Source organism: Scyliorhinus torazame, chromosome 8, assembly GCF_047496885.1.
Source record: "Scyliorhinus torazame isolate Kashiwa2021f chromosome 8, sScyTor2.1, whole genome shotgun sequence".
NCBI classification, from domain to species: Eukaryota; Metazoa; Chordata; class Chondrichthyes; order Carcharhiniformes; family Scyliorhinidae; genus Scyliorhinus; species Scyliorhinus torazame.
Window position 1 is genome coordinate 42,950,562 of NC_092714.1, and position 18,985 is coordinate 42,969,546.

General features: G+C 41.8%; 1 protein-coding gene across 2 annotated transcripts in view; it reads right to left on the reverse strand.

Annotated features, from left to right (window-relative positions):
* Nucleotides 1–18,985, reverse strand: part of epha3 (eph receptor A3) — a 329,916-nt gene that overhangs the window by 301,441 nt on the left and 9,490 nt on the right. For both annotated transcript variants that reach the window (XM_072513451.1, XM_072513450.1), the window contains exon 2: nt 5,582–5,646. In XM_072513451.1, coding sequence (XP_072369552.1) covers nt 5,582–5,646 — 65 coding nt within the window. The remainder of the gene's footprint in view (nt 1–5,581; nt 5,647–18,985) is intronic.

Consider the following 18,985-nt stretch of genomic DNA (forward strand, 5'->3'; position numbering starts at 1 on the left):
AGGAAAGTATCCCATGTAACTTTGCAACCATGTTATCTACCTATCCTGCTGACTTCAGAGATCTGTGGACATGCAATCCAATATCCCTCTGTTCGTTCAAACTTCTCAGTAACTTACCATTTATTTGGTATTGCCTTTCAAGTATCCTCTCTCCAAAGGCATTGCCTCACATTTCTGCAGATTAAGTTCCATTTGCCACTTTTCTACCCACCTGAATAGTCCATCAATATCTTCCTGTGGTCCACAGCTTTCTTCCTCCCAATCAACCACAGGGTCAATTTTTATACCATTGGATATCTCATTAACTATGCTTCAATAATTTAAGTTTAAATAATTAATATATACCATGAACAGCAAGGGACCATCCACCTGATCAAATCCCCTTCTCCAGCTGTTCAAACTGAACCATATAGTTCAAATCTCCAGTGCACCATTTTACCCTCATATAGTTCAAATCCTCAATGCACTATTTCACCCTGAATTGGATCTCTCAATCCCACACCCTATCCATCGCTTTAATCTATTACTTCCACCTCAACGGTCGCTACATCAACATTTATCTTACTTTAACTCCCAGAGTTTGTTACCCATCTTAGATTTTTTTTCATCGCAACCTTTTATTCCTCCCTCACTGGCCTCTGAACCATTATCTTTCCCATTATAACTGCATTTGCCAGCCTTTATGTATCAAATTCAAGGCCTTAAAAATTCACCATGCCTTGCACCTGCTTGCATCTTTATCCAGCCCTGTGCCTCGGAAGTACATACGTCGGATTTTCTTTTCCGCAGGTCCAATTTCTTGACTCCACCACTGTGGAACAGCTTTCCATCACCTCAACTATGCTCTCTTTCAAAGTCCTTCCCCCAGAGTCCTCCGCTTCCTTTGCTCCCTCTGTTTCTCAGATCATCCTCACAATCTAGCTTTTCAACTAATCTTTTGGTTCCCTCCTTGACAATTCTGTTCCTGTTTGATATCTGTTCTTCGTGAAGCATCTGAATATTAGAAACTATAACCTATTCATCCTGACTGTATTAGAATTACTGATTTAGATAAGTAAAACCAATCAGTGTTAATGTGTATAAGTGCAAGATAATGGTTATTGGGACAGGAAATACCAAATAACATAAAGAGGTGTCATTCAGTGAAGATAAAGAAAAAGAACATTGAGGTATAATTATTGATCATTTACTGAAAGATTCCAGGCAATGCTAAGCTACAATCAATAAAGTTAATGAAATACTAGAATCCATCAAGGTTACCCTAACCTTGCATTGATTACGAGTGAGGACACATCTGGAATATGTTTTGTACTTTTCAATACGCTATCTTCAACAGATCTTTGTAGAAGAGGGAGATGGAGGTTCTAGGCCTCAAGGATCTAAAATATTAGGTGAGACTTTCAAGCATATTTTCATTGGAGGAAAGATACGGATTGGAGAGGTGATCCAGGTTTCTGAATTACTAAGAGTTATATTTGTAGATGAAAGTTAAACTTTTTGACTTTTTCTGCCTGAGATAATACAGATTTAAAATGAACAATGCACAATCTTCAGGTAAAACTGAAGAACAGTAGTAACCTTTCCATTTTCTCTCGAGGCTCCCATCAAAACGCAGTTGATATTGCATCAATTGCGTCCTTCCAACAGAGTTGGATGAAATATTGAAGTATGCAAGTCTGAGGCATAAGGCTGTTTGGGAACTGAGTTGAAGATCATGAAGACAGACACAGACTGAGATAAGCGAACACATTGTCATCAGGAACACTTGCTCCAGTTTTGAAAAGGTTGTGTAGGCCAGGGTAGAGAGTTGGTGGTGGGAGGGGTGCGTTTTGGACTGGAAAACAAAAGGGTCACGCTTCACCGCACACTGTGGAGTTTTGACTCCATTGCATACTCGGTTCTATTCTCATGATCCTTGCCCACGAGTCAGCTGGATTGACAGACTTAGCTCCCAGTCAGGGTGGCAAGGACTGCAATACAACTGCTATGGCGAGCAAGTGGAGGGATGGACTCCGTTTCTTCAGCCCAAGTTGATCCCTGTCATTGAAAGGATGAGGGTGATGGCTCAATCCCACCCACCACTCCCACAACCTGAAGGTAGATTGGGGGTGAGGTCATACTATAGGGAGTCAGGGAAATTACTTGGGAGAGCCCAATTCAAGGGAAGAAGCTAATTTTGGTGGGACAAAGTGGATGCAGCCCCGCTCCTCCGAGGTCACAAGCAGTGCTCTAAGAGACTGGCTTTCTCCACACGGCTGTTCTTGCCTCCTTTCAGCTGTTGTGTTTCCTGAAGCCGTGGAAACCCAGCTGGCTAGGGGTAAATCTGCAGGCTAAATCCTAGCCTGCTAACTTCATCATAATACTTAAATAGCAATCCTAGTAGTGAGTTGATCCCTCACCCCTTGTCCCATTTCTGTTAAATCTGAAACGGGGCTGTTAAGGCCAGTTTTCAGATTTTTGGATCCTTGGCATTTCACCTGATCCTAACCCACCTTAATCCGAACACAACCATTTCATTTTGGGGGGTGAGTGAGGCGGGGTGGGGGGGGGGGGCGGGGGGGGGGGTTGAAATTTGCCCCAACCAATTGCTGCATACTTCAATGGAAATAAAAAATGAGAGTGATGTAATAGGGCCTCTCCATTCACTATTACCAGTTTTGCAGTACCATGCTTAGACAAGAACTTGCCCGAAGGTGAGAGGTACTTTTATTGTGATTTACGGACAAATGAACTAATGGAATTGGGGCAGAAGTTAGCCATTTGGTCCCTCAAGTCTGCGCTGTTATTTAATAAGATCATGGCTTATCTGCTTGTATTTCAAATTTCACCATCTCATCCATTCCTCAATAACCTTTGATTCTCTTGCCGAACAAGAATCAATCTACCTCCGCCTTAAAAATATTAAATGACCTTGCCTCCACCACTTGCTGAGGCAAAGAGTTCCAAAGTAACACAACGCTTTGAAAAGATTCTCTGTCCTAAAAGGGCGACCCTTATTTTTAATTCAGTGCCCCTAGTTCTAAACTCACACACAAGAGGAAACATCTTATCCACATTCTCCTCGTCAAGGCTGTTGAGGATCTTAAAATTTCAATCAAATCACACCTTACTCTTCTCATCCCTTTTGCGCTTAAATGGGATCTTTTGTGTTAATGAGACCATTGTAGATTAAGATATACTTTGTATTCCATGTTAATCTTTAAATCTATATGTATTTGTTAAGCTAAGGGGGCGTAGAGGAGTATATTATCTTTCAACATTTCATGTTTAATAAATATTTTTTCTTGTTAAAATTAATTAACGGTGCTGTGACTCTGTTCCTCCACGTTTTAATTTTAAAAAGTAAAAGTTACGATCTTTTGAGCCAAAGTTCCATTGTGGGATCTTCCTGTCCAGTTATAACATCAACTGGGATTGTAACATGGAATGTGGCGCATTTTGGAAAATTAACACCAATGCCTCCACTACGTTATTGGCCGCCTCGTTTAAGACCTGAGGATAAAGTTCACCAAGACCCTTTAAGCCCATCAGGACTCTTTTTTATCTTCAATATGATGTTTCTGAACAAAGCTTGGTGGCCACGACCAGGTTGGTAATGATTTAAACTCAAAGGTTGTGGGTGGGGTTCTCTGACCCGCTGCACCCTTTTTCTGATCTGGCGCGCCCTCGCCCACAGCAGGATCCTTCGTTGAGCCAGCCCATTGTGAGTGCGCTGCCGGCGAAACAGAAGATCATGCCAATGGAGAATCCAGCCCCGTAGAAATCAAAAGTGTAGAAAATGGTCAGGAATTACACAGTAGTTTCAGAATTGGTCGATACTGTGATTTGTTGAACAATTCACAATACTGTTATTATGAATTGAAAATGATCTGTGTATTTGTGTGTTACGTTTTGGGCTTGCTGTGCTGGAAGCCAAATTCATCGGTGATGAAACAAAATGTGGTTAAACAATGGGCTGGGATCTGTCGCCTGCATGTCATGTTTCTGGAAATAGTTGTGTCGCCTTTAACCATTATTCCATCTCTTAATTACCAAACTATGTTGATATTACAGCTACAAATCATCATATTTACAAAAGAATAACATAATTGACATTATATTATTTGATGCAAATCACGTCTGAAAGAACATACACTTCTTGGCATGTTTGTCAGAGCCTGTAAAACAGAGAGATTAACGGCAGGCTGTTACAGATGATGCACGGATCATGCCAGCTATCTGCATGTGAACTGCGTGTATGTGAGAGACAAATGGTACCATGTGAACTAAATCAGGACTAAACGCAAGGAACAGATGGTGGATATCCAGACAGAATAGTCTCTAAATGAGTAGCAGTATAAATAGGTTCATTTGAAACACTTAGTAAAAGATTTAATCAGCTTCCCGCCGAAGCATGGCTTGTTTCTGTTTAACCATGGCAGACTTTGCCCTTCTATCCACTCTACACATCTGTGTCCATGTCGGATTCTCAAAATTTACTACACAAAGGCCAGATTTGTTTAAAAATAAATGTCCTGCTATTTTTCAGCTCTCCACTTCTGAAGACTCATTCTGAGTACAAAGCTACCAAAGCTACCTTTTGTCCATTTTAGGCATTCCTCACATGCAATCATGTACTGTGCACATGTGGGATATCTGATCATGACAAGCAATGTCTGCTTCTGACATCACACTATACAAGTACACTTTCCAGAGGGGCGACTGGGTACTGACCAGCAGCCGGATTCACTGATGATCTGTCCCTTCCCCAACCTAACATGTGGCACCCATTGCTATGTGTGAGATCAGAAAGTTGTATAGCGGCAAGATTGAAGTTTCAGGCCTGTTGGGGCTCAATATTGACTCTCACATTACAGGGATAATTTTAGGACTTTGCACTGTCAGTGGTAAACAATGCCCACTTTAATTTATGATGTGTCCTTCCAGCAGGTGGGGCTCCCTGCCAGAGATGTAAATTCAGAAAATTGCCCTTTATATTTTCCTGACATTAGGGTAGTCCAAGGGGTGGGAGCTAGGGAGATTATACCAATGGGAAATGGTATAAAATGGGCAATCAGATTGTTCGCATATGATACACTCCACCCTGTTCTCCCTTCCATTGGTGTCAAGTGTATCAGTTGACTAGTTCGATGTCATCCATGGTTAAAATGATTCTCCTGAACTTCAGCTTTATTATCCTACAGATTTTGATCATTTGAGATCAACCACAACATTTGTAGTTTAATGTAAGGTGACGGTGACATTTATGCAATTTTAGTTTGGGATTGAGCTAAATGAATAATTTTAACCTGCATATACAAAGAAAAGGAGTAACTAATCCGAAGTTTGAGTGAAAGGGTAGAAACAAAGCAGCAATGTGTCACGCTGCTGATATTTTGAACATAGACGTTTTTCAAGGCGAACACTTGGCTTTGTGAAACCTTGCCTTAAGCAACCAATTTTAAACAATATCATTTTGGTGCCCTTTTTCTGCCTTAGCCTTGAACCCACACTTCAGTGAGATCAAGAACAGGGGTTTTTGTATGGAATCTAAATCATGAGCCAGATTTAAGTATTTTGTAGGTTGTAGTTCTGCACTTACCCCATGTATTGGGTAGGATATCCAACCCAGCTCCCCTTGAACTGCTTTAGAATCCAGGAGGTTAACTGTGAAAACAAACAACAGTTAATAAACAAATAGTCTCATATTTCTTCACCAAACCTTCTTCAGAATTATAGTCATCCTTGCAAGTTATTCAAGACACTCGGTTTCGAATAAATGCACATCTGATCGGAGTACAAATTTCCCAACTTATTTCCAATTTGTTCCCATACAAAAGTACTGATGCAATGTCTAATAAAAATCCCAAATCCAGTGTAAACTACTTTAAAAAAACATTTTGTAACACTCTGTACATCGAATACCATCAAACAATAGATAAATAGACTCCAATGTTTGCCTTTTGTATTGTACTTTACAGTACAGGCTAGGAAGTTACAATGTTTAAAATGAACTGTAAAGCACATGATTATTGAGTACAATTGGTGGCTGTGCCTACAATTGCTGAGGCACTAAGGTAGGAATTCAATCCCTAAACCGCCCCACCTCTCGATCTTATTCTCCTCTTTAAGATATTTCTTAAAACTTGGCTCTGAGCAAACTTTTGGTAATCTAACATAATACTTCCTTTTGTGAGTTGGTGTCAAAATGCTTTTGATAATGCTCCTGTAAAACGCCTTGCGATGATTTATTGCATTGAAGGCACTATAAAAGCATTTGGGGCACCACGGAGGCACAGTGATTAGCACTAAGGAGTCGGGTTTGATTCCGACCCTGGGTGACTGTGTAGAATTTTCATGTTCTCCCAGCGTCTACATGGGTTTTCTCCCGGTGCTCCGGTTTCCTCCCACAGTCACATAGGTGTGCAGTTTAGGTGGCTTGGTCGTGCTAAATTGCTCCTTCGTGTCCAAAGGTTAGCTGGGGCTATGAGGATGGAGAGAGGTGTGGGCATAGGTAGGGTGCTCTTTCGGAGGGTCAGTGCAGACTTGACGGGCCGAATGGCCACCTTCTGCACTGTAGCAATTCTGTGATTCCATATGTATATTCTTGAAATAATATGCACCAAGATTTTTATTGAACATCAACTGTGGAACTGCATGCCTGCCTCAATCTTAAGAGTATCGTACATGATTGCTATGTTTAATTTGTTTTCTTTGTCTGAGGTTATACGTTACAGGTGAGTCCTGGCAAATACACAAATAATTTGTTATGAATGTGGTGATTAACAGACTGAGAGAAATATCCAGTCGACTGAGTCTATCAGTTTCAAAACAGATATATCTCTTTATAATGTTTATGAGTATGTAACAATTCAGCAGAATGCGCTTCCCTGTCAATAGGAACAGTATTGCCATTCTACCTAAGAAAGAATTGCATTTATATATTTATTTTATCCTCAGTAAGTCCTACAGTGCTTTTCCATTACTTTAGAAGTTTTGTTGTTATATAGTCAAAGCAGCAAGATCCCACGTGCAGCAAATCAATGAATTTACAGTAATTCTATTTTCATCAAATGTTAGATGTGTGTTCTCTGGTGGACAGGACAGCAAAAAACCTCACTCTTTGAATAGTGCCATCAAGTCTTTGACTTCCATTTGAGCTGGCAGACAGGGCCTTGATGTAACGTCTGAAAGATCATCCCCAACAATGCAGCACTCCCTCCGTTCTGCACTGAACAATCCACTTAGGTCTTGAATCATTGAGGTGGGGATATAGGGTTTATCTTCATGACACCATAAAATGGGTAATAGTGAATCCACTGGAAAAGAATATTGGACAGAACACAAAATGACCTGATGATTCACTGTCATCCATATGGCATAACTGCTCACGACTAAAACTTAATTCCCCCCTCTGAAGTTTCTTACCCATCGGGGCAAGTACATCAAGCTGAGCAACTTCAAAGGCTGTGATTGAAATAAGGGCATCACTGGAGTGCATACTGTGAATGTCAAATTCAGAGACTGGGATAAGGGCTGTGAACATCAAAACTGATTGCCAGTGGTACACCAAGGTATTTCTACTCCTTAGATAGGCTTCAATTAAAGCAACCCATATTGAAGTCTCCGAAGTGTTGCCCCATTAATCTGCAATTTTCTCATTAAATTCTGACACCCTGTCACTCTTTTATTCAAACTGCACTTTTCACAGGTTTTATCGAATCAAACTAAGACACAGGTTAAACACCACCGTCATTACAAATTGGAACATCTGCTCAAAGAACTTTCCATCTCTCTAGTTTATCAGAAAGAGATATGCAGATGTCTGAAACCAGACAATATTTATTTGTTTGCATTGTATTTTTAATAGAACCAACCTATTCAGACACAATTCTATATATGTATATAAAGTGTGTTGGTTATTGGGTATTTCCTGGCTACAATTCAACAGAGATGTGATGGAGCAAATGAATTGCTAAGGCTACAGGACTAACTGTTTCTGAATATCAGCAGAAGCTGAGATGAATTACATTCTTTAATGCCCTGCACAGCAGCTGTTATTTTATATAATAGTGTGTGTTAACTACGATTCTAAGTGCAAATGGAATCAGTAACAAATAACGTTACTGTGCTGCTGTGTAGGCAGAAGGGTGTAAGGGAATGATAATGATAGTTAACAGCAAAACTGCAAGACACACAAAGCATTAAAATACAGGTTGTGGCCTCCACAAAATAGAAGAATGGCATTATTTGATCAATAGGCGGTTACAACAGGCTCGCTTTGATGAGGAGTCTTAAGTGTGATATACTTTGGTAGACAGTACTTTGTAGGCCAAGACTAAAGGCCCAATTTAAACTTAAGACTTGCAGGGGTGGTTGATAATGGTGGAGGGTGGGGGTGGATGGTGAAACTGTGCAAACCTTGATAGAATGAGACCCAGGAAATTTTAACTCCAGGCCTTCTTGTAATTCTTCACTCCCACCCAAACATCAGGAAGAAGAAAAATGTTAGAAGGTGAGACACCACCACAAAGGACTGAACAAATGGCCATTGACACAAAAGTCCCTGGTTGGGAGAAAAACCTGGAGCTAGGATTGCCGATTTATCTTTCCTTGTAGGAATCGCAGGAGGATTCCTGCTCCTCCTGGCCCCACAAAGGAAGATTTTAAAAAGACAAAATACTTGCCTTGTTTAGTCATCTTTTGACCCGGCTCTTTTTCCTGCTTGATTGGTCAGATGGAAAAGCCACAATGACTTCCACACACAGTCCTTGGGTTATAATTACAGCTGATGGCATCATTGGAGCCCGATCTGCATATTTAATAAAGGACTTTGGGCCTGTTGTCCCAAACCCATAGACAGGAGAGCAGGAACCCACAGGAATGCTGCAGGTCCTTGTTGGGTAAATACAAATCATGCACCTGAGAAGATGCTCACTGACAGCCTGTGCAGACTTGAAAAATTCAGACCAAGTTGTTTACTTTGAGAGAAAAATGCTATAATACACTATAGTCATGCAAAGGTTATAATAATGTACAGTTTTCATTCTCAGCTCATGTTCTGAGGCAGAGGTCTGAATTTCAATTCGAAATAAATGTCAGTGACAGACTAGAACCCAATACGCAATGAATGGAGGTGGATAATGGTGCAACAAAGAACAAAGAACAAAGAGATCAAATTCATACCTAATGTTTACACTACTTTTGATAGGCATTTGATCATTTAGTCCTGAACATTGTTTTCATAAGATGACATGTAACAGATCAATCAATAAATGGCACATATTAAATTAATGCTGCAGGCCATCGTTATCCCATGCATAAGCTCCAATCATTCCCATTCATGTTTTATCTATATTGTATAATTCAGGTTGGTGTAATTTCAACTAATTAGCTGCTCCGTGCACTTCACGGGATGTGAGCTGCAGGGACACATGTGCCAGTTGATTTGACACAATATTTCATGCTCTTAAAAGTAGCCTCTTTTCCAAATGTAAAAACAATTAAGAACCCCATAATGTAAATTAATCTAGGCTTGTAAAGTTACGTATTACCATTTGGTAACTTTGAATGATTCTGAAAAGGACTTGATTTTTAAAAAATTTCCGGATGCAAGTCTCTTGACTACATGTCACTAGTCATCATGCAGTTGTAATCCCAGTGAAACATAGGACATGACCATAAATCAACTTCCTTTGTGTTGGGAATAGATTTGGAATAATGTTGTACCTCAGCAAAAGTTCAATAATGTGCAGGTTAGGTAGATTGGCCATGACCAATGCGCAGGGTTGCAGGGAGTGGGCCTGGGTAGGGTGTTCTTTCAGAGATGTGGTGCAGATTAAATGGGCCAAATGGCCTCCTTCTGCACTGTAGCGACTATATGGATAAGTGTAGAATTTACTGTTGGTGATATTAATGGGCTGCCACTTATTGAACTTGAGCAGCATTCCATTTTATATTTTAATGGATGTCTTAATACCTTTATAAACAGTTGAGTAAGGTAACTACATTTATAAATGACTACATTGATATTGGAATACAAAGAGAAATGTCATTTGAACATAATTATCAACCAATATCTCCATGGTAGTGATTTTCCAGAATTGGTTATCATAAAACTCTATGACCTCTGGAACCTGGATTTGAATCCAGACCAATTGAAAGCGCTTTGTGCGATTGAACCAAATGGGAACTATGTCCCATAGCGTGCAGGATTCCAGTTAGATATGGGGCGTTAGAGGGGAATACGCAGCCGAGGCCACACTTATTCTTATTTCCTGCACTGAGGTGCCCTTCTCATTCAAACTCCTCAGTTCAGGGAGAGATATGGATGCCATTTTTAAATGGCATCATGATCTCTCGACCCCGAACCTCCCCAAAGCCCCAACTCACCTAAAAGGGCTTTCTCGGCCACCCCCACAGCCCACCTGCACAGGACACCCCCGGGCCCAATCACCACCAAACAAAAATGCCAGTTTGGCACTGCTAGCCTGGCAACTTGACAGTGCCCCTGCCAGCAGGCAGTGATACCTAGACACCTTGGAAGAGCCAGGCTGGTACCCAGGTGGCACTGCCAGAGTGCCACCCACCCCCTGCCCAGTGGGTAAATACCTGGGGGCCTCCGATCCCCTGGGTGACTCCCACAAGTGCCATTCCATCTGGTCCCCGTTTGTGGAGATCAGTACTGAACACCGCGCGCCCATAATCTCCAAGACGAAGGAGCTAGGTCCCAATGCCTTGGCTACCTCAGGGAACTAACTGTCTCGCTCTAATGTGCAGATTTGCTAAGAAGTGATTCATACACATCGCGTTAGATCTTGCGAGGTGTGACTAGCGGGTAGATCCCAGAACGGGGTCTCCTGGCATTTGCCGACCACATTATGCTCCTTTTAGGATGCAGCATGGCTGGTGAATCACGCCCTCACATCTATATCAGTTAGCTATTGGCATTCTACAAATATCACTTTCGGCAATTTCAAGCTCACTCTGTGTGTGTTCTCTTAATATTGTCTGGAATCTGGTACAGATTGGTACTAGGTTGCCAAATTCATACAGAGACCATAAGCATGCTAAGTGGTCATGCTAAACTAACAAAATTAAATCACCAGCTTCCAAAAAGCTGACTCTTCAAGAATGGCCTTTGGTAGAGATTCAATGCCACCTGAAAACAAGGAATTAGATAGAAAATGCAACAGGCCTTTCACCTGCCACAGCTCATGCTTTAATACCCTGAGGAAGGAGCAGCGCTCCGAAAGCTAGTGACATCGAAACAAACCTGTTGGACTTTAACCTGGTGTTGTAAGACTTCTTACTGTGCTCACCCCAGTCCAACGCCGGCATCTCCATATCATGGCTTTAATACCCAGTACTCATATCGCCTTTATTGCAGGAGAATAGTGTACAATATGCAAAAATACAATTTGCAACAGGCAAATTTATGGAGATGGGAGTGGGTGGTGGGGGTGTTGGGCAGAAGGTGGGTGTAAGTTCTGAAGGCACGAGAAAAGTTTTTAAAGCAGGCTTATAAGCATTCCTCCTTTAGATTTTCACCGTGAATGTAGTATTTGCTGCATTTGTGAAAGAAACTGCAATGCTGCCTTCCAGATCACAAGCAGTCTCTTATAGAAATATTAAGCATTCTGGACGTGAAAAGAAAATTGCATAGATTTCTGCACAATTCATTATCCTTAAATTGAGAACCTACACTGGATATCATAGATTATCATAGAATTTACAGTGCAGAAGGAGGCCATTCGGCCCATCGAGTCTGCACCGGCTCTTGGAAAGAGCACCCCACCCAAGGTCAACACCTCCACCCAATCCCCATAACCCAGTAACCCCACCCAACACTAAGGGCAATTTTGGACACTAGGGGCAATTTATCATGGCCAATCCACCTAACCTGCACATCTTTGGACTGTGGAAAGAAACCAGAGGACCCGGAGGAAACCCACGCACACACGGGGAGGATGTGCAGACTCCGCACAGACAGTGACCCAAGCCAGAATCGAACCTGGGACCCTGGAGCTGTGAAGCAATTGTGCTATCCACAATGCTACCGTGCTGCCCACGGTGTCTCAATTTGATGAATTGAGATATATCTTCTCAATTCATCAAATCTACATGGAGTCGCAATAATTCTTATCAGGGATCAATTCTTAATTCACAAGGTACAACTGGTCCACTATTGCATCGTCCCTTTCAGAAACCTGCACAAACCCGCCCTCAACTGGATTCCATCAACAACTTCTTATAGAAACATAGCAACATAGAAAATAGGAGCAGGAGGCCATTTGGCCCTTTGAGCCTGCTCCATTATTCATTATGATCATGGCATATCATCCATCTCAATTGCTTGAGCCTGCTTTCCTCCCATATCCTTTGATCCCCTTTGCTCAAAGTGCTATCTCTAACTGCTTCTTGAAAATATACAATGTTTTGGTCTCAACAACTTCCCGTGGTAACGAATTCCACAGGCCGACCATTCTCTGGGTGAAGAAATTTCTCCTCAAATCTGACCTAAATGGTCTGCTCTGTATCCTCAGACTGTGACCCTTGGTTCTGGACACCCCCACCATCGGGAACATCCTTCCTGCATCTTCCCTGTCTAATCCTGTTAGAATTTTATAGGTTTCAATGAGATCCCCGTCATTCTTCTGAATTCCACAATGATACAATCCTAGCCGATTCAATTTCTCTTCATACGTCTCATATTTATAATGTATGTTATATTTTCGGCTCTTCTTTGAATACTCGGGCTACAATTTTAAATTTGAGGCATTGCTGACAATCCATTGGTTTGAGGATATGTTGCTTTAACTCTGCTTTGAAAAAAATGAATTAACTTACCTTTGTCCAATTCCCAAACTATAAGTTATATTTCAAAAACATGAATTATGAAACTAGATATTCTCAACATTTTCCGCAGGAAGAAATTAAAATGCTACGAAAGCTACATTTCAGAATTATATTCTAATGACGGTTAAATGAGAGAATTAATCTCAAATTTTCTACCTCAAATATTCTGCTTAAAGAGGTTTAAAGTACAAGGCCAGAATTGTTTAACAAATTCTCCTCTCAAAAATTTTAACTGGAGGCATCGACCCATTTAAAAATGAAACATGTTAACATCTGCTTTAAATTGGTACACATTGAATTATTATATGAATGCATCTACTATTATCACTAGTAGTAACTTTTAGAATGTATTCTATTTTGACCCTGTATGTATTGGGAGAAATATTTATAAGAACGTCATTCCTCTCTCAAAGTTACAAATACACCTCCTCGCTTGCTCCAAAAACCAACTCAAATTCAAATTGAATCCAATTCATAATACACGCAAGAGAGACAGGCAAGTTTCAAGCTGACAAGAACAGGCATTGCACCTGATCTTGGGCTTGACCCAACGCTTGATCTTAGCCAAAAGACCAAGAAGCAATGTAGTCCAAGAATCCTGCCTTTAACCCTATATTCAGCATTCAAATTCGACCTTCCAAAATGAATCACTTCACATTTATCTAGGTTGAACTCCATCTGCCACTTCTCACCCCAGCTCTGCATCCTGTCAATGTCCTGTTGTAACCTGCAACAGCCCTCAACACTACCTACAACTCCCCCAATCTTTGTGTCAACGGCAAACTTACTAAACCACCCTTCCACTTCCTCATCTAAGTCATTTATAAAAACCACAAAGGGCAGAGGTCCCAGAACAGATCCCTGCGGGACACCACTGTTCACCCACCTCCAGGCAGAATACTTTCCATCCACTACCACTCGCTGTCTTCTTATGCCAGCAAATTCTGTACCCAGACAGCCAAATTTCCCTGTATCCCATGACCCCTAACTTTCTGAATGAGCCTACCATGGGGAACCTTATCAAATGCCTTACACCACATCCACTGCCCGATCTTCATCAATGTGTCTCGTCACATCCTCAAAGAATTCAATGAGGCTTTTGAGGCATGACCTGCCCTCACAAAGCCATGCTGACTATCTTTAATCAAACTATGTTTTTCTAAATAATCATAAATCCTAACTCTCAGAATCTTTTCCAATATTTTGCTCACCACAGATGTAAGACTGATGGATCTGTAATTCCCAAGGATTTCCCTATTCCCTTTCTTGAACAGGGGAACAACATTCGCCTCCCTCCAATCATCCGGTACTACTCCAGTGGAGAGTGAGGACGCAATGATCATCGCCAATGGCGCAGCAATCTCCTCCCTCACTTCCTGTAGTAACCTTGGGTATATCCCGTCAGGCCCAGTGGACTTATCTATCCTGATGCTTTTCAAAATTTTCAGCACATCCTCCTTCTTAATATCAACCTGTTTGAGTCTATTAACCTGGTTCACACTGTTCTCATGAGCAACAAGGTCCCTCTCTCTAGTGAATACTGAAGCAAAATATTCATTTAGGGCCCCCCCATCTCCTCCGACTCTAGGCACAAGTTCCCTCCACTATCCCTGATCGACCCTACTCTCACTCTGATCATCCTCTTATTTCTCACATACGTGTAGAAAGCCTTGGGGTTTTCCCTAATCCTTTCCGCCAGGGCTTTTTCATGCCCCCTTCTAGCTCTCCTCAGTCTATTTTTGAGTTCCTTCCTGGCTACCTTGTAACCCTCTAGAGCCGTGCCAGATCCTTGCTTCCTCAACCTTACATAAGCTTCCTTCTTCCTCTTGACCAGAAGCTCCACTTCTCTTGTCATCCAAGGCTCCTTCACCTTACCATCCCTTCCTCGTCTCAGTGGGACTAAACTATCCAGCACTCGCAGCAAGTGCTCCTTAAACAACCCCCACATTACTGTTGTGCATTTCCCCAAGAACAATTGTTCCCACTTTATGCTCCTCAGCTCCTTTCTAATAGCAGTATAATTTCCCTTCCCCCAATTAAATACCTTCCCATACTATCTGTTCCTATCCCTCAACATGACTATGGTAAAGGTCAAGGAGTTGTGGTCACTGTCACCGAAATGCTTTCCCACCAAGACATCTGACACCTGGCCTAGTTTGTTGCCGAGCACCAAGTCCAATATGGCCTCCCCCCTAGTCGGCCTGTCTACATATTGAGTCAGGAATCCTTCTTGTACACACCTGACATAATCTGCTCCATCCAAACCATTTGCAGTAAGGAGATTCCAGTCAATATTAGGGACGTTGAAGTCACTCATGAGAAGTCTGTTATTTCTGCACCTTTCCAAGTTCTGCCGCCCAATCTGTTCCTCTATCTCTCTGCTGCTATTGGGGGGTCTATAGAAAACTCCCAATAAAGTGACTGTTCCTTTCTTGTTTCTGACTTCCACCCATACTGACTCAGTCGACAAACCCTCCTCAACTACCTCCTTTTCCGCGCTGTAATGCACTCCCTAATTAAAAGTGCCACAGCCCCTCATCTTTTACCTCCCTCCCTATTCTTCTGAAAACACCTAAACCCTGGAGCATCTAACAACCATTCCTGCCCCTGTGAAATCCATGTCTCAGTAATGGCCACAATATCGTAGTTCCAAATACTGATCCATGCTCTTAAGTTAATCTCCCTTATTCCTGACGCTCCTTGCATTGAAACTGACACACTTTAACCCATTCCACTGAGTGAAACTTTGCCCTATCACCTGTCTATCCTTCCTCACAGGCTTGCTGCATACTATTTCTGCCTGTTCAACAGCTACCCTATCCTCTGATCCATAGCTCTGGTTCCCATCCCCCTGCCAAACTAGTTTAAACCTTCATTTAAACTCATAACCCCACTGAACCTTTGGACACTAAGTGGCAATTTTAACATGGCCAATCCACCTACCCTGCACATCTTTGGACGGTGGGAGGAAACCGGAACACCCGAAGGATGTACACAAAGACACAGGGAGAATGTGCAAACTCCACACAGACAGCCACCCAAGATAGGAATTGAACCTGAGTCCCTGGCTCTATGAGCCAGCAGTGCTAGCCACTGTGCACTGTGCCACTATGCCGTTTTAGGGTCTCTCAGCAAAATTAGATTGATACAAATTTAATTCAGTAACTGGAGTGCTGAAAGAAGGTGAATTAATGTATTCACTTCAGGAGATATTCTCCTCAGCTCAAAAAAGTACCTGCAATCAATGTTGAAGAAAATAAACCATCACTTGAACCAGTGGTACTTAAACCTTTTGGTTAAACGACCCCCATCTGAATTATACACAACTACCTATTACATGCAATATGAAAGTGCTGCTTATAAAACATGTTTTCATAATGCTTTTAGGAAAGATATTTTCTTACAGATTTGAATGATATATCTGCTTCTCTACTGCCGAGTCCGTTCTTGGCAGTAACCTTGACAGTGCAGAAACCCAAGGGGAACCAACTACAGAGAAAGCATTGGGGGAGCAGGAACAGAGAGCAGGAGCCCTGAGGAAACAACACCACAAACCACGGTGAGAACGCAAGCATGCAGAGAGTAGAGCATGGAGAAAGCAGGAGCCCAGAGAGGCCATGAGAGAAACGGGGAGACAGAAGAGGAGCAGATGGGGAACAGAACACATATAAAGTACTAAAGAAGTAGGAGCAATAAGGGAGCATACTGTAATAAAAGCAGAAGCATGCAAAGAGCAGAGTATGGAGAAAGCAGGAGCCCAAAGACAGCACTGTAGCAGCAGGGAAAGAACGGGTGCACAATGGGTATGGAACTCACCTCTGGCTGCTGCTTACTTGTTTCTGCTTGACCAAAGCACTTTGGATAGTCATCCATGTTGCCCATAGCGCCAGGGACCCAGGTTCAATTCTGACCTTGGGTGACTGTGTGGAGTTTGCACATTCTCTCCTTGTCTGCATGGGTTTCCTCCGGGTTCTCCAATTTCTCCCACAGCCCAAAGGTGTGCAGGTTAGGTAGATTGGCCATGCTAAATTGCCTCTTAGTGTCATAAGATGTGAAGGTTAGGTGGGGTTACAGGGATAGGGTGGGGGATTGGGCCTAGATGGGAACTCTTTCATAGGGTCGGGGAAGACTCAATGGGCTGACTGGCCACCTTCTGTACTGTAGGGATCCTATGGATCTATGGCAAGCCCTGCAAACTGAACCCCCTGGATGTTCTTTGCAGATCCCAGCTTTAGAACCACTGACTAAAGCAACAGCTGAGCATGCCCGAGAAAAATTGCCTTGAGTAACATTTAAGTTATTTTTTAAAGTCGTATTTTTTAGTTTTGTCTGACGTCTAACTTCTTTTGTATCTACAATTAAATAAACATTTGTAAATGCAACTGTGAATAGCCAATTATGGTTAAATTTTTTAGTCACAGATTCATGCACCACCAACAATGGAGGAAAATAAAGTTGAATGACCTATAATCCCACTCTCCAACTGATCTGATTGTTTGTGATCTCTAGTTCCACATTCCCATTGATTCCCCGGTTGCTGATTCTTAATCCAGTGAAAAAACTGATTATAAAACAGACACATAGGTTGTTGAAATGCTGACTGTCATCTGAAAATGCTCGTAGTTATTACATAGCAAAATTTAGAATGATTGGCAACAAGGTCTGGCAATGTCACATTAATGAAGTGGAGTGTGTGATTCTGAGTTTGGAACATGATTTGGACTGGAAGCTTCACCTTGCAATTAGCTCCTGCTGTAACTGAAAGCTAGTGCTGTTACGGGAAATAGATACTACCTTGAGTTCATGCAATTAATCTCAATGGCCTGACAATTTCCGCACCATGTCTACTTGGCTCAGTGTTAACGATTGTGGGTCCAAGTCAAAAGGTTGTGGGTTTACGCCACTACAAGACTTGAGTACGTAATCTAGGCTGGCCCTCCTGTGCAGTGCTGAGGGTGTTCAGCACTGTCGGGTGTGCCATCCTTTGACTGCGCTATTAAAACAAGATACTTCTGCTCATTCCAGTGGACTGAATGCTAAAAGATCCTGTGACATTATTACAAAACCATTCGGGAGTTCTTCCAGTGTTTTGGTTAATACTTCTCTTTCAAACAACATAAGCCCCCCCCCCCCCTCAAAAAATACAGGCATGATCCTATTACTGTTTACTAGATGTTGTGCTCTGTGAAAAATTACTGCTACATTTGCCTACATAATATGCCAATTCAAAGTCGGTTGAAGCATTTTAATTGTAGATAGACGAGAGTATTTCCATTATTCACAAGTACACAAAATAAAGTGCTAGAAAAATCCTCACAGAGCTCAGTACAGTTTTGTTGCAATCAGTTTTTACAGAACAATATGTGGCTTTGTTATGTTTGAGCATCAAGTGACCTTCCTTCCTGGCAGTACGTAGCAAAGCCAACTGAGAACACGTACAATCATAGGGAAATAATTCAGTGGAGGAAGTGTTTATGCGTTGATGGATTATCCTCTAACATGTCTCTTATGTTTCCAACCTCTGAGTTATTCGATCTGGTAGTGTCCATATAACAAGCAGAATGAGATCATTCCCAACTATGCAACAGAAACAACTTGCACTCTGCACATAAAGCAACATTTCAGACTGCTTTTTCAAGTATGATCACAAAAAGATCAAGATATAAGATCTGCCCTGATGTTAAACTGCCATAGAATTGATCAGCTTTATGAGTGTATAATTATGAAAAGGGTGGACAGAGATACAGATATAAGAGAACCATCCCAGGGAATTATAAAAGAAGCTTGATGTCAAAGAGGCAACAGAAAAATTCTCGGAAGTTTTCATTTAAAAAATGTTGTTGATGATTGCAATTGCCTCTGTCAGGCACCATTTGTGAGAATTTTCTTTCCCCAAATCTCATCCTGCCTTTTGCAAATTAATGCAGTATCCATAAATGGTTAAAGCCCTCAAGTTAGCTGTTATCCTATTGGACCAATACAAGATATATATAGTCTACCATGATGGCATGACTACTGGGTGATGTAGATTTCAAAAAGGTAAATGAACATGCACAGTTAGTACTCGTGCTGCAAGTGACTTTGTTTGGAAACTTCGGAAAGGCTGGTAAAAGTCTTCTGTGATCCACCACAGACACTTAGCCACCAC